At 44.2% G+C, this 10176-nt stretch overlaps 1 protein-coding gene across 1 annotated transcript; it reads right to left on the reverse strand.

Moving 5' to 3' along the window:
* Positions 1-210: 210 nt before the first annotated feature.
* CUNH6orf52 (chromosome unknown C6orf52 homolog) lies at positions 211-9809 on the reverse strand. The gene is made up of 5 exons (XM_044388640.2): positions 9739-9809; positions 9328-9415; positions 8612-8689; positions 5713-5758; positions 211-368 (listed from the first exon to the last, which is right to left on the reverse strand). The coding sequence occupies exons 1-5, from the start codon at positions 9807-9809 to the stop codon at positions 211-213; spliced, it is 441 nt and encodes a 146-aa protein (XP_044244575.2).
* Positions 9810-10176: the final 367 nt, after the last annotated feature.

The raw sequence follows: 10176 nt of genomic DNA on the forward strand, positions 1-10176 counted from the left end.
ATGATTGCTTCTGGCACTTACTTAATACAACACACTTTCAGAAATGGGTATGCTGGGAAAGTTTATTTACATCAAATTTTATCATGTCAGTCACATTCAAGTCCTGGAGATCTGTATTTACATACAACATCCAGTACATTCCTGGGAGAATTTTTTTTTTTTGCAAAAACAAAAACAGAACAGGAGCAATCAATAGGACAATGGGGTAGCTTAATCAACTTCATGCTTCTCCAGGGGCTCATCTGGGATTTCAGAGTGAACTGTATCCAAAGGCTGCCAGTGGCAATTCATGAGAGAGTCGTAGAGTTCCTCACTTTTCACCATAAACTCCTTGTTTAATTCCTCAATATTCACATGAAGGTTTGGATCTGCAGGAGCCCATAATGCATGTGGAAAAAAAAATAAGTTTTTACAGGACACATATTAGCAAAGGTTTAAAATCAGAGTTTCAAAAACACATGAGCAGGAAAATACTGCAGACATTTCATGTTAGAATTTTTAAAGATTTTATTTATTTATTTGACAGAGATAGAGACAGCCAGCGAGAGAGGGAACACAAGCAGGGGGAGTGGGAGAGGAAGAAGCAGGCTCATAGCGGAGGAGCCTGATGTGGGGCTCGATCCCATAACGCCGGGATCACACCCTGAGCCGAAGGCAGACGCTTAACCGCCAGGCCACCCAGGTGCCCCTCATGTTAGAATTTTTAAATTGCGCATTTCCTTTCAATAAGATTTGAAAATAGAAATTAAAGCTGTAAAAGCACCACTAGCAGACTCAACGAGCATCTCCATGGTAGAAGAGATGAAAGAGATGGATGTAATTAAGAGAGGTTTGGGAGATGAATGGACAGTATTGGAAATGGACTTACTTTGGGGCCAAAGAGAAAGGGAGGGTCAAGGACAAGCCCAGAGTTTCTGGCATGAACACCTGGGTGAGCCCAGACCAAATCCATAGGAAGGGGCTTTGAAACAATAAACATGCTGCTTTATTTGCTTAATTAACTGGTTGATGTAAGTAATGCAAACCGTATAGAGCAACTAATTCAGAAAGAGAGGGAGGCCTGGCCTTCCTTCCTTATTTTTCTTTTTTTTTAAAGATTGTATTTATTTATTCAACAGAGATAGCGACAGCCAGCGAGAGAGGGAACACAAGCAGGGGGAGTGGGAGAGGAAGAAGCAGGCTCATAGCGGAGGAGCCTGATGTGGGGCTTGATCCCATAACGCTGGGATCACGTCCTGAGCCGAAGGCAGACGCTTAACCGCTGTGCCACCCAGGCGCCCCAAGCCTTCCTTCTTTAAAACCTGGAACTCTAGGATGAGGTGGTGTTAAGTTATCATGAAAGCATCATACCTAGATATTCCTTCCAAGTTGCTGGGCTTCCAAGGTTTTTAATGCCATCCCTTGTTTTCTCTTCTCGTCCTGAATATAACCGAAGAAGCCCTTTCTGTGTTCCTTTGTAAGTTTGCAGGCCTTAGCTCATTCAGAACTGTAATTTTTTTACTTCCTAATACTCACCTAGGATCATGCTATTCACTTCTATTATTATGCCTGCTACGGACTAAATGTTTGTGAACCCCCCAAATTCATATGTTGAAACACATACATCAGTGTGATGGTATTTGGAGATGGGGCCTTTGGGAGATAATTGGGGTTGGTCGAGCTCATGAGGGTTGGGCCGCAGACTGATGGGATTAGTGCCCTTACAGAGAAGGACACCAGTGCTGGTGTGCTCTCTCTCCCCTACCCGCTGAGGATATAATGAGAAGATGGCCATCTGCAAGCCAGGAAGAGAGTTCTCACCAGGCACTGACGTGCTGGCACCTTGATCTTGGACTCCTCAGTTTCCGGAACTATGAGAAATAACTTCTTTATTCAAGCCACGCAGTCTGTGGCATTTTGTTACAGCAGCCTGAGCTGACTAATGTCCTTGTATACTTAGTTTAGAACCAAGATCGTCAAGTAGCCCCAAGGCATCATATATGTTTCAGGAGCTGCTTCCTACTTTCTTCCCTGGAGTCATTCACGACTATGCTGTCTGATTCTTATTCTTTCAAGCTTCCCACCCCTTTTGAACTACCTTTCCTTTGAGAGCTTCTGATCATAAAATTAGATGCTTCTATTGTTTTTTTTTTCCTGAGCTTTCTAAAATTTTTTTTAAGATTATTTATTTTGAGAGAGAGGCAGAGAGTGCTTGAGCCGGAGGAGGGAGAAGCAGACTCCCCCTGGAGCATGGAGCTGAGGGCAGGGCTCGATCTCACAACCCTGAGATCATGACCTGAGCCAAATCGAGAGTCCAATGCTTAACTAACTGAGCTACCCAGGTGCCCCATGAAATTCTTTCTTAAGGTCAAGCCCCAGGATCCTTTCCTTCGCTGTTATGAGCAGTCGTTTGCTAAAAGTTTCCTGGTGGCTGGAAAGGTGTCAGCATAACCGTGCTTAGGAGCAGACCATGGTCTGTCCTGTAGTCTGTGGCCTAGGAAACAGACACAGTGTGGTCAGCTATGAACCCCAGATTAATGATCTAGGCCTTTCCAGCGACGTTGGGCCTGGTGGTAAAGAAACCTATGAAAGACAAACTAATTCCATCTTCCCTAAACCTGTGAGCCCTCGAGACCAAGCTGTCCACCACAGTAGGCACTCGCCATATGCGGTTACTGAGCGCTTGAAATGAGGCTAGTCCTCATGGAGATGTGATGTAAATAAACATACACTGTATTTCGAAAACTTGGTATTACGATGTTAAAAAACTCATTCATTTTTATATTCATTACATGTTTAAATGAAATATTTTGGGTATATTAGGTTACAAGTATTGCAATTAATTTCATCTATCTGTTTTAGGTTTTTTTTTTTTTAATTTGGCTACTAGAAAATTTAAAACTGTCTACGTGGGTGGATTTGTGTTTCAAATCACATTTCCCCTGGATAGAGCTGCACCGGCTCTACGAGGAGTTTACACTAACTACTGAAGCGGCTGTTACCTGCCAGATGCTATTAAAACACTTAAAAGCACTTTAGAGCTATTGTCTTCACACTTTATACCAGGTCAGTTGTTTTTTTTTTTTTCCAGTTTATTTTGAAGTAGTTATAGATTCACAGGAAGTTGCAAAAAATGTGCAGGGTGGTCCTGTGCAGCCCACATCCTGTGTCCCCAGTAGGATATAAAATAGGTCTGCAGTTGGGAAATGTAGAAAATAAATATTGAAAAGAATTACTTTGGGGCACCTGGGTGGCACAGCGGTTAAGCGTCTGCCTTCGGCTCAGGGCATGATCCCGGCGTTATGGGATCGAGCCCCACATCAGGCTCCTCCGCTATGAGCCTGCTTCTTCCTCTCCCGCTCCCCCTGCTTGTGTTCCCTCTCTCGCTGGCTGTCTCTATCTCTGTCAAATAAATAAATAAAATCTTTAAAAAAAAAAAAAAAGAAAAGAAAAGAATTACTTTAAGTGCCAAATTAAGTCCCCTTTATAATATTTAATGAGCTTTCCAAGTTGTTTCCAACATACAGGCTATAGCAAGGTATTTAATGTCAACGAGATGTAGTAGGCCATGAGCGGACTGGTCCCCAAACGAGGAGCTCCTGGAGAGTGTGTGTCCTGAGCTTCGCTCTGGTGTCCGTGGCCGCGGAGAACCCCACTACATCTGCAGCAGGGGCGGCCCTGCTCCCTCTGGGGAGCTTGTAGCGTATGGTTCAGACACTGCTCTCAGTGGTTGCTTCCCATCTCAAATCCTCCAGGAGGATGGTCAAGCCCAGAGTGGGGGACTCGCCTTCTTGCCTTGTGGGAGGCTCAGAGGGGCGGTCCAGCTAGTGAACCTGCGTGGGCGGGCCATGTCACAGGGCAGCCCGCCCCTGCCTCTTCGCCCTCTTGTTGGCGGTCCGATGCCGGGCTGTGAGGAGTGCCCCCAGAAACAGAGAAGGGCTGCCTTGCTTCTTGGAGAACCCGTCTGGCTGGTGTTGCTGGCCACACCCAGCTCCCTTGCCCCCAGGTGCCATGGCCGTTCAGGAGTTAGCAGGTCAGGTACAGGGAGCGTCATCCTCCACCCCGCCAACAGCTGTTGGCTTGCATCCTCTGCAACGATGAGCACACCTGTCACCGCCCTTCCCACTGCTAACATACTACAGACCTGTAGAAGCCGGGAGGTGGGACTGAGCCCGTCATGGGCCGGAGCAGATGGACGATCCGTCTAACTGACGCTGACTCCGTAGTCCGCACTCTCTGGTTCCGGGTGCGCCACCTCCCAGGGACCACCTCCCAGCTTTGTGTTTCTGCTCACAGGTGTCTCTTGAGGGGCCTTTTATTTCTTACTGATATGTAGTATTAAACTATTATTAAAATCAGTAGTTTTAAGTGATCCGTATTTTATCATAGGTGGTTATATCATTACATGTTGCATGTTGATGTTCATTTTGTAACAGTATACTTACTAAAGACAGTTTAAGTTTTTCTTTTTCTTTTTTTTTTTTTATACCAGGTCAGTTTTAACATACCATTTTACAGATGGGGGCGCTGATGCCCTGGAGACGAATTTGTCTGGAATTACAGAGCTCATAAGTGAGATTTGAACCCTGGCAGTCTGCATCCAGAAAACACACTCTCTGTAGGTTTTCCTCTAATCTTTATACTGTCTGTGGGACTGATGAAAGGAGGGAGATTTGACTCATGCTTTAACCAGAATGAAATCCCGCTGAGAGCTGGAACAGGCACCTTTTATTCATGTGTCAATCAAACCTATTTCAGTAAAACGAACTGCCCCATAGCATTGAAAGATTTCTTTTAAACAGTAGTTGCATTTCATTTGAACATTGAGCACCTGCTATCCTGCTGACTTAGTCACTAGGACTACAAAGTCACAAAGCAGTGGGTGGGTTTGGTCTGGTGGGGGTGCCCTGGGGGTGGGGGAAGTGATAGGAAGTAGGCAATGGTCTTCTCTCTGCCTATCTCTTCCACTTCTCTTTCCCATAACTTAAGTAAAACAAGCCAGACATTTTCTTCCCTTCCTTGAAGAAGACACAGAAGCAGGTCCTCCTCTGGGCAGTTGCACTTTGTTCTTTTCAAAACAGATCAAGAACTACAAGGAGCACTGCCTGACACCACAGACAGGGCCTGTGAGGTCCTCCAGGAACCAATAACCCCGAGGGAAGCTAGGAAGCCAGGCCATAGCCACCACCTCAGACTTTTCCCCTTAACAATCAAAATTAAAGCAGAATTAAGGGGTGCCTGGGTGGCTCAGTTGGTTAAGTGTCTGCCTTCAGCTCGGGTCATGAGCTCAGGATCCTGGGATCAAGACCCATGTCAGGCTCCCTGCTCAGTGTGGAACCAGCTTCTCCCTCTCCCCCTGCTTGTGCGTGCTCACTCTCTCTCTCTTTCTGTCAAATAAATAAATAGAAAATATCTTTTAAAAAATAAAGCAGAATTATTCCCAAAGTTTACACTTATGGAGGAAAGAGATCTTAAAAACAACTTATTGTCTTCTTATTGTTTGGAAATTTCCTCATTTCCTAGTCCTTCAGAAAGACCCAAACAGGTGGCTTTACTCAAGCTTCCCACAGAAGCAATTTCCCAAGATCAGACAAATTGCTGAAGAAAATGGCTTATGCGACCTATGTAGGAATTTTCCCATAGAATCTCTCAGCTTCTAGCCAGCTGAGTGATGAGTAACCTGGAAAGGGGTTCGTTTTGTTTCTGACCGTGGCCACGCAGGGTTTCTGTTACCTTCCAGTGGCTCTTCATCTTGCTTCTCTGCCAGAGCCGTGCTTTCCTAAAAGGAAATCAGGATATTAAGAAATTTTTTTTCCTAACGGTTTACTATCAATGCATGCTTTTAAAGAAAACATTGGCTGTCAAAATGATAAAGGACTAAAATCATGAAATAGGTGAATGAAGTCAACAGAAGAAAAATCATAACGGAGGAGCATGCCTGACAAAGACCTCGGGGCTCTCTGAAGTTTCTGGGAACTGACTGGCATCCCAGGGCCTCAAATATGAACTGGACACCAGGGACCCAGGCATCCAGACTCCACAGTCCCTGCACTAAATGCCCAGCTTTCTACCTGGAGCTCTGCCCTTCCTTCCACATGACAATCTGCAAAATCTTCATAAGCATATTCTCCCTGTAGCCTTCTAATCACACCCCAAGGCCATGGCTCAGCTAAGGGCTAGGACAGTAGGTGCTTATGCAGATGCAGAGACTATAGAAAAGCAAACCAGTCAATCAGAGAAGTAAATTCCAGAAGCACTCGCCAAATAAATCTTGGTTGGTTAACACAGACCCTATTGGCTCTCCTGGGACAGTATAAGTTTTTAAGACTCCTCTCCATAGGTATTCGTTGGGAACTGTCTTTGTTAAGGATGTACAGCTGTTCCAAGGAACCAACCCATCCAGGAAGAGCCCTGGTAGCTCCTGGCACCAATGAACTCAATTAAGCCTCCCTTGCTAAGAAAGATGAGATTATATTGAAAGCCAAAGACCCCCCCCCCCCGAGCTCTTCTTTCAATCTATCTGAAAGTATGCCACCCTTTCCCCTCAGAAATAGATCCTAGTTTGGAAAATAAATTATATGGTTATCATAAGTTTAATCTCCACCAGTGGCATATTTTTCCTATTTAGAAATGGCTAAGACAGCCAGAATCTGTGCTTGAATGAGGCCTTTCTTGTAATACAGTGTCCAAATAACGTTGCAGTTCCTCCTTTTCAATGCGTGTTCTGGTTAATGTGGATCCTACATTACCAGGGTGCAGGAAACAGATGCTCTCTGGAGACAGAGCTTTCTCTCTGAGTGAGGGGCACCTCGGCAGTGCCTGTTGTTCCTGAAGAAGGGCCCTTCTTTTACCTGTTTTCCTCTGCTATCAGGAGTTCGGGACAGATACGCTGATAGAGCCCAAAGACCTGAGAATCATTTTGAAGATATCCACTTCCTCTGATCTTAAGACACGATGTCAAAATGCAGAAGGGTCTCGAGAGGCTAAGCTCTTCACTTGGAGAAAGAAGAGCTAAGAACATGGTGTGTTACGGAAGGGGAAACAGGCAATGGACTGTGACATCTGGCAGAGGTCATGCTTCCTTAAAGCAAGACTACAGCAAAGGCATGTGAGCAAAAGACGCCGACGGCACAACCTTACCTTCTGGAATTCTGATGATCAGCTTTATAACCAAAACTCCCACCAGGAAAACAGATTGGTGGCTGTGCTGAGCACACTTGTGCCACCTAATATATTTATAATTCTTGAAATTGCACGTTATAGCAATAATTTGCCTGGAGAGTGGGATGAAAATCCCAGAAGGTGTCAACAAAAATGGAGAGAAGACAGTGGGGGAGAAGGGACAAGAAGAGAAAAAGGGGTGTTAATTTCTTTTTACAATGTTACTTATGTTTCTTTGTTCTTTTGTTGTTGTTTCTTACTGTCCTTTATTTCTTTGGTGTAAATTTCTTCATTCTCACGAGTACACAGAAATCAGGAAATACTTTTGTTTCCAAAGTCACCAATATACTCAAACCTACACTTCTCTATTTAAGATAAAGGTAACCACCAGAAGACACATAGATCATTTCCCAACAGGTCAAAAAAGGGAAGGGGTGGAAGAAGAAAAAATGCGCTAAAACCTCACGCAATGTAGCAAAATATCGGGGTTTTTTGGTAAGTGATACAATATCAAACATCCGCTAAAAAGGTAAAACCCGATTTGGGTTTAAAAAGAAAAGCCAAGAAATCTAACAAGATCTTTTATATAGCAGAAGGCACACCTAAAACAGACCTGAAAAACTGAAAATGAAAATTTTGGGCAAAAAAAAAAAAAAAAAAAAAAAAACCCAAAAAAACAAAAAAACAAAAAACCCAAAAAACAAATGCAAGTTTTAAAAACTGAGAGTTTAAATATTAAATCTAACTCTGGGTTTAAGGCACAGGCCATCCCATAAGGAGGACATTACCAAACAGATCAGAGAGAAAACTAACACTTTGACGGCTAAGGGCTAATTTCCATAATAGGTAAGTATCTACACAGTCAGAAGAAAGGGGCGCAACCAACAGAAAAAAAGGTGGACAAAGGACATCAATGAGGTCACAGAACACAGATACTAAGAAGCAGTTTAAAAGGCATTTGCCCATGATAATAGACAAATGGCTTCCTCGCCTGTCACGTTGGTTAATCACACAGACACGTAGAGGCAAGCATGCCTACAGCAGCCACGAAATGTGTAAATTTAGGCAAGCTTCTTGGTGAGTAATTTGCTGTCTGAAATTTAAATGTTATATCCTTTGATCCAGACCTTCCACTTCCAGTATTTTTTAAAGATTTATTTGAAAGAGAGAGTGTGCATGACGAGTGCACAAGCAGGGGGAGGGCAGAGGGAGAAGGAGAGGGAATCTCAAGCAGACTCCTCGCTGAGCCCAGAACCCAACAGGGGGCTCGGTTTCGCAACCCTGAGATCATGACCTGAGCCGAAATCAAGAGCTTGGATGCTTAATGGACTGAGCCACCCAGCCGCCCCTCTAGAAGTTTATTCTTAGCCAAAAAAAACCACTCAAATACTTGGAGATAGGTTAAAATTTGTTAATGCACTGAGAACATTCAAAATGCTGGTCGATAAGGGACGAGCTAATATCACAATACATCCAGATGCGCAACTTTCACAGAAAGCTCTTTATTAAAAGGGCGAACTTTGGGGCGGAGAGGGACATCTAACACAACCTATAAGCAGAAGCAAGCAAAGAGTAAAACAGTATGTACTACTCGGTCTGTTGTTGCTCAAGTCTCCCCTGACTCCCTAAAATGAATTAAAGCCCAATCACGCTGGTTTAGGAAGAGTAGAAGGGAAAAATCTAGAGGTTGTAGATGCATTTGAACAGGACTTTCTTCTAAGTGGGGAGGAGATGGGGAAGAGGGAAGGGATGGGGAAAACGCTAGGGGAAGCTTTCCCTTCCTTATTCTAGTCCCTCTGTGTGATTTCAGAAATAGCTTACTTTAGTAACTCAAATACTAGAATATCTTTTAAAAGCATGTCAATGTTTTCTGCTATTGCAAAACAAAACTACCTCCAGTCCTATTTTAGGAGTAAAATCAATTGAATGATACTCCAAACTTTAGTAGTAAGAATTTAGGCATAAACTTCATTAGCCGAGGATTTTGTTTTTGGAAGATAGTAATGGCTTAAATTGTTTGCCCGATTTCTTCAGTCATCAGCTTTTACTCTCTGGTATTAAAATAGGGAGCAAAAGCCATTTTGCTGTGGGAATTTGAATGGGAGCATCTGGAGGCGTGAAGACAGGAAAAAGAGGCTTCCATGTTGGGCACAAGGATGATCCAGGAATCACTTCAGGGAAGGATACCTTAGGTGTGACCAGAGTTTCAGCTGGGCGTCCAGAGGTGTCCTGCACAGAAAGGTCGAGTCCATTTCCATCTGCTGCACAGCCACAGCTGTAGACAGAAAGGGAGGAACCGCTGTGCTGTTGCTCAAACCAGTTGTCGGAGTGGTAACCCTGGCAGGGTTGGAACACTGGCTTCCCCCCAAGAGTGGAGCGGAGACAACAGGAATGACATCACCCACCAAGGCAGAATCATTCAGAAGCCCAGGACTCTTTCTTCTTTCCTGGGAGGCTCAAGCAAGGATGATTTCTGCATTAACTCTTTTAGAACACTTATTTCCAAAGCAATAGTTGGTAAAATTTGCCAAAAATCACGTAAGAAATAGAGCGTGGATGGCCTTCGTTTTCATTCAGAGTAGGAAAAAAACAGCTTACCTTTGCCAGTACCAGTAGTAGTGATTTTGTTGAGCTATGCCAAAACCTGCAAAACTCTCCTGTCCTGCCATTTATCCAGAAACTTGACAGAATGAGACCAGGTCTCCGCAGTTTTTATTCCTGTGTCTGTAATTCCAGGTCTGGGGGCTAACACCTCTCAACCCAGCAAATGCCTCTCACAAGTGCCTGAGAATAGTAATTACACTTAGTGAAAATTCCTGCTAGGCAATGAGTTGCTTGACTTTGGTTACAATGGGGTTAAGGTGTGGCTGGGGCAGGAGTCCATAGGGGTCACCTGGGGAGCTTCTGCAAACTAAGGAGCTGGCTTTAAGCTTGTTAGCCACCCTCTCCCAACTGCCGGCCCTGGGAAGACAGCCAGAAGCCAGCAGGGACAGAGAAGAGTGTGTTTTTGAGGGGCTGACTGAAGTTTCCATCCCA

This window comes from Ursus arctos, unplaced genomic scaffold (genome assembly GCF_023065955.2).
Source record: "Ursus arctos isolate Adak ecotype North America unplaced genomic scaffold, UrsArc2.0 scaffold_31, whole genome shotgun sequence".
In the NCBI taxonomy this organism is placed as follows: Eukaryota; Metazoa; Chordata; class Mammalia; order Carnivora; family Ursidae; genus Ursus; species Ursus arctos.

What these genes read in the sequence shown, in the direction of transcription:
- CUNH6orf52 (XM_044388640.2), bottom strand. Translation starts at nt 9,809, where the DNA reads ATGGCAGGACAGGAGAGTTTTGCAGGTTTTGGCATAGCTCAACAAAAT. An exon ending in TACTACTGGTACTGGCAAAG is followed by an intron (nt 9,416 to 9,738) that starts GTAAGCTGTTTT and finishes TTCTGTCTACAG; the next exon opens with CTGTGGCTGTGCAGCAGATG. An exon ending in AGATGAAGAGCCACTGGAAG is followed by an intron (nt 369 to 5,712) that starts GTAACAGAAACC and finishes GGGCTCCTGCAG; the next exon opens with ATCCAAACCTTCATGTGAAT.